The sequence below is a fragment of the Morone saxatilis genome, unplaced genomic scaffold (assembly GCF_004916995.1).
Source record: "Morone saxatilis isolate NCDOM2014 unplaced genomic scaffold, NCSU_SB_2.0 Contig14, whole genome shotgun sequence".
Classification (NCBI taxonomy): Eukaryota; Metazoa; Chordata; class Actinopteri; family Moronidae; genus Morone; species Morone saxatilis.
In genome coordinates, this window is record NW_023339696.1 from 11,069,304 (window position 1) to 11,075,231 (window position 5,928).

The following is a 5,928-nucleotide window of genomic DNA, read 5'->3' on the forward strand; positions in this document are numbered from 1 at the left end:
TAAAAGGTGAAAAAAAAAAAATTAATAATGTTTGTCTTGCCACATCCAGGAACAAAATGGCACGTCGCTCCAACTGTACCTTATTAGGTACTAATTCTGTACCCTTCCAATGGGTAAATTTTTGTACCAGGAAATAAAGGTACATTTTTTGTCACTGTGGATAAAGAAGTGTTCTTTTAGAGGTATAGAATAAAAGGTAGAAAAATGTATCATGTTCTCAGTACGGTGCTTGTACCCTGCTAGGGTACAGCTGAAGCGACAAAGCATTTGTATCGTTTTAGGTCCATTCTTCTACCTTGATTTCTGCTTTGTTGAAATCCGACAGGCCGGGAGTCTTTGTAAAAATTCTAAACTAAACTTATCTCCACTGCCCAAAAGCATTCAATTACTATTTTGGTGTCAAATATGGTTGCAAAATTATAGCGAACAGCTCTATACCGCTGCCCTCCTCCCCTTTAATAAACCAGGTTAGTCTGAAAATCTCCTTGACTCAAGTTGTTTAATGACCATAGCTAATGTTGCGGTGCTCTGCCCTCTCTTTGTCGTGTCTGTGTAGCCAGCCTAATCGCTGCTGACAGTCAGCTTTGCTCTTTTATTAGCTCTGCGTCGCTTGCAATCAGTGACAGTGAAGTCAGGCAGCAGGAAGGGCTTGTGTGAACTCAACACCCACTTGGACCCAACATTTAGACTAGCACGCACACACACACACACACACACACACACACACACACACACTCTACGATCCCTTCCGCCTGCCTCTCCAGTTATGGAGCTGTGCAAAGGTTTACAGGCCTGTTGCTGCCATCTTTTTTTTTCCGGGCAGCAATGAAAACAGTGAAGAGAGTGAGCTGACGACCTCTGATCTGCCACAGCAGAAAATGTGGAACGTTCGGTGAGTCACAGAGGAACCGGGCGGGTGGATACAGTTTTGTTTTCTGGCTTGGAGCTGCTTCGGCTGACTGGCTGACCTTGTTGGCAGGATGGCTAACGGTCTGGCCAGCCGATTCAAAGCACAACAATGGTCATGTTTGCTCAAAGGAAATGTTCGACACTTTGGGAAATACGCCTATTCTCTTCCTAGTCTGGAGTTAGATGAGAAGATCGATACTGATGTCACGTCTGTCCGTTAAATATGAAGCTACAGCCAGCAGGCAGTTAGCTTAGCTTAGCATAAAGACTGGAAACAGGGGGAAACAACTCTCTTTGAAGGTAACAAAATTTGCATAAGCGAAAGCGAACCAAATAATACATTAAATTGCATTTACTTAATCTGTAAAAAAAAAAAAATACAATTTGCCACTTAAATGGGGCCGAACTATTTCTTGCCCGGTCTAGTAACTTCCTGCAGTCTCTTCTGGTTGCCTGGCAACCACACTGTGACAACAAGGCTGCAGTAAGTTACTGCGACATTACCCTCCATGTGTCAATTCTACACTTCGGTTTTTGTATTAATTAAACAAACAAGCTCTAACGTCCTAGTTAGTGAGCTTTAGAGGCGCTGGTATTCAGATGTTGTTACCTTCAGACAGTGCTAGCTGTTTCCCCGTTTCCTGTATTTGTGCTAAGCTAAGCAGTTGCTGGCTATTGCTACATGTTTGGCGCGCAGACGTAATCTTCTCATCTTACTTTGGGCAACGCAGCGAATAAGCGTCTATCCAAAAATAACTCTTCCTTTAACAGACCAGTCCAGTGTTATAACAACAATGAAAACACTGGAACTGTCCCTTTGGCTAGCTGACAGATACCTGCTAAACATACAGTATCAGATATGAGTATACCCCAGCTGCCACAACAATAACGGTCCATTGTGTATCCAAAGTTGTATTCAAATACCGAGATATGGGATCAGTTCTAGCCTGACTCTCTCTCCAATATGAGGCCTCCTCAACTTTCCCACTGAGGCAGTACGTGTCCAAACAAGATAAATGCCTCAGCCAATGCAAAGGACTGTGGAAAAATGGAAATGAAAAGACTACTACAACACCATGGAAATCATAGTGTCAAATTTCAAGTTGGACAGTCTAGAGAAGGGGGTGTGGGAGCGTGTGGGGAGGGGGAAAGGAAAAAAATATTCTTTCTCTGCTCATGTTTGGAAAGAGGGGAAAAACTTCCCCAGCTAGTGTGATTAAATTAAAATGCTGAAACTGATTCACTGGTCTATGAATCAGTAAACTGTGAGCTACACATTTTATAGAGATGACTGTAATCAGATTGCATATCTGACAACTGACTGTGAGCAGCATGCGTCCTGATTAACCATTAAACCACAGATTCTCACAGGCAACTTGGAGCTCAAGTTGCTGTGAAGCCTAAAGACACCCAACCACCTCCACTACGCTGACCGCCTGACAATCACATTCCTCACTGAGAGCTGGAGCTAAAGGAATGTCTAACGCGGCACAAAGCTCCTGTCGTTCAGGAACGAGGACCAAAGACGAGAGAACGCATTCTCTGGAAGGGTTGGGTCGGTCTGTGCTCTTTTCTTTTGAGACAATATACGACTAAATTTAACTATTACCACCGCTGGAGCAAAAAAACAACCCTCAACTTATTGTCTTGATTACAGCGAAACAATTGTCTGCATTTATTTCTGCCTATTCAACAAGAAATAATCATTTTCCTCACCACTAAGTGTTTGTAATACTGTGTGTGCGAACCACATGGGGTTCATAGTTCACTGCTGCATGTCATAAAACTTTGAATTCCATGATTGAATGAGAGGCTTTAGACTTAACCATTACTTTTCCTTCCACAAGAGCTCCTTTTGTCTGTAAACACTGTCTTTTTCAGTCTCTCCTGTATTTTTTCACACACTTTTTCTAGCAGTGATCTCACATTTTCACTAGCCACAGTGCTCCCCATCCCCCAACACACACGGTGCACAGCGGACATCCAGTATGATTTCAAGATAACAGAACATTGCCAGGGTTTGCCTTGAGTGGAAAACCATGAGGCACTTTTCCTACAGTGCCAAACCCCTGAGCTGGCGAGGCATTACTGAATGAAAGACTCCCGCAGTAATGTTTTAATGCCAGTAGTTGTACTCCAAGACTGCAGAGAGACTTGGCATCAACAAGCTGCTAAGGCATGATGGCTTTAACAGAGCCTTTGAGAAGAACTTGTAAGACACTCAAATACAGTAGTTTAAAATAAAGAGGGTTTAAAGATACATATAGATATATAGATCAGATACTGAATCACAATTACAATAATCTGTAAACAACTGTGGTTGCAAAGCATGCAACAATATAGCCCGCTCATGGTTTGTTATGGTACACGATCCTGATTTTAAGGATTTGATTCACAGACAATAAGGTTTAGATGGTTGGATGCACTGACGATAAGGTTAACAAAAGTTTGACGGAAATAAAATATATAATAATATAGTATTAAAAAAAATATTATAGTGTGACTATAAGGTTATACTTTTCTTGGTATTTGTATAATAATTGTTCTTATACATTTTGGTAAAAAAGATTTAACTTAATTTATCATTTACACAAAATAAATTAATCTGCTTATTTTACAAGTAGGTGCTTATTGGAAGAAAAGCTTATGTAGGATTGTTTTCGGCAAGGACTCCATCTTCATATCTGAGAAGCTAGAATTAGCAAAAGTTTGCCATTTTGCTTGAAAAATGACTGGAAGGATTTATCACCAATTAAAACTAGTTGTTGATTAATACTCTGTTGATTGATAAATTAAATAAATGTCCACATGAGAATGTCATTCTTATCATAAAAATACAAAGATTCGTCACTCAACTATGTACTTTATGTTTTTATAGTGTGAAATATTGTTTTATTATAAATGTTTACACTTTAGGTGGTGGATGACAATTTAATACTGTCACACCAGATACAGTTTGAGTCTAAAGCCCTCTCACAGTTGATGTATATGGATAGTGAAGAAGGTCATATTCACCTGTAGGAGGTCATCACTCAGCACCTCAGTTTTCTCAGCCCTGTTGAGGGAAACACAAACATGAAGCCAAAAGTCAAACACTGACAACAAACAGAGAAATGCAATATAATGTAAACTGGATATGCGTTAAGGGACACACAGCACATCATTTGAATGAAATGCCAAAATAATGGAGCATTTGGACATGTCTCACTCTTCTGCAGTGGCAGAAAGATGCAGCACACTGACATACAGCTATTGCAGTGTTGTATTTCAACTAAACAAGACCAAACTTGCTGTTAAAATTCAGCTGAATTGATGAGCACACTGCAAACGACACCATCAAACTAAAGCAGAAGAGCCAATCCAGCCCGACCTGTCTGCAGTTTGTGCCTGCAGCAAAGTCACACCGTGCAGCATAAGCTAACGTCCACAAATGCACAATATGAAATGCTGTCACACAATAGACCTCTTAAGAATGTGAAATTTGTCTTGTGAGAATTGCTGGGTACCATTTGTTTTCACATGCTCAACATGTATGCACAAATGCACCACTCATGCCTGTGGCTGTTTTCCACGATGGACCTGTCGGATTCCTCCACTCTGTCCGAACACACACTTCCTGTCGTGTCATCTCCACCTTGTTTGTTATGGCAACAGGGGCGATGTGTATGTATGTGTGTGTGTGTGTAGAGGAGGGTTGTTGATGTCTTAAACACCCTGAACACACTGCACATTGTAGCCGAGTCTGCGGAAAACAAGATAGTCACATCACTGCAAAACTTCTAGGAAATGTTGATGAAATAAGATACGCTTCTAAATATATGACCTCAAAGCTCTCATAGCAGAGTTACACCCATTTCAGAGCCAGAGACTAATTATCTGTCTCTGCTTCTTGGGATGAATATTGCTGAGCTAGAGAGACCCAGCAAGTGAGCTCATCACTCACCTTGTCGATATCTAACAAATACACCGACACTGACACACATTACATCTACACACACAAATCCCTGAAGACCCTACCCCTACTAGAGCAGGCCCAAACTATAGATTCAAATCTCGTAGGGATCAATTAACCCTCTGCCACGCAAGAGTTATTACCTAATGCTGTTGTTACCCCCTACGGATACGGCTTTACCTCACTGAAATATCCTTACTGTTAATCGAAAACGCCTTTGGCTGCACTCCTCTGGTTCGTACTATTAGTAGCAGGCCCAAATAGCAAAAATTAGCATGTTTAAGTCTCCCAAATGTGAATACTGTAGGGTTTTTTTCTGTCTTCTGTGATAGAATATCTTTTTTGGACTGCTGGTCAGAGAAAACAAGACATTTTTAAAATGTCACCTGGGGTTTAGGGAACTTTTGATAAGTATATTTCACTCTTTGCTGACATACTACGGACCAAACAAGAAAACAATTGATAGATTAATCAACAGTAAAAAAAAATGTTAGTTGCAGCCCTAGTTGGCATCTAGCATACTACTACTACTACTACTACTACTACTGCCAGATTTAAGGATCCACTCCAGAAATGTATCAAGACATATACAAATAATGTACTTTATGTACTATTATACACTATAATATGTGCCTGATGTGATTTTTTATGCCAAAAAAGTACAATTTCCACATTTAAATCCTTAAAAGGTATTCTACTCCCTCATTAAAAATTCCAGAAACTATGAATATGCAAAACGTTTTCGTGCTGGACACAAGATGTCTCTATTTGTGATGTCAGAACTCACCTTGTTTCAGAACTGATAACAAAAATGTTCAAACGATATTCAGCCCTCCTCAGTATCTACTGTGGCTTCTTGAAGTTTCTGTCTTCATATACTGCTTTTCTTGCTGATTTCTTTAACATACACAGCATCATGTCCTAAGCAACAAAGGATATTTCCAAGCAAAGAGCAGACCCCTAACTGATGTTTGAAACATATACATATAAGATTTAGTACAAATGCAGACAGGGATAGGACAAATAAGCCATGTTTTTAAGGGTCAGGTGTGTAACATTTAGGAGGA

General features: G+C 40.2%; 1 protein-coding gene across 8 annotated transcripts in view; it reads right to left on the reverse strand.

Annotated features, from left to right (window-relative positions):
- arhgap17b (Rho GTPase activating protein 17b) overlaps positions 1-5,928 on the reverse strand; it is a 21,573-nt gene that overhangs the window by 12,776 nt on the left and 2,869 nt on the right. For all 8 annotated transcript variants that reach the window (XM_035655041.1, XM_035655040.1, XM_035655048.1 and 5 more), the window contains exon 2: positions 3,925-3,964. In XM_035655041.1, coding sequence (XP_035510934.1) covers positions 3,925-3,964 — 40 coding nt within the window. The remainder of the gene's footprint in view (positions 1-3,924; positions 3,965-5,928) is intronic.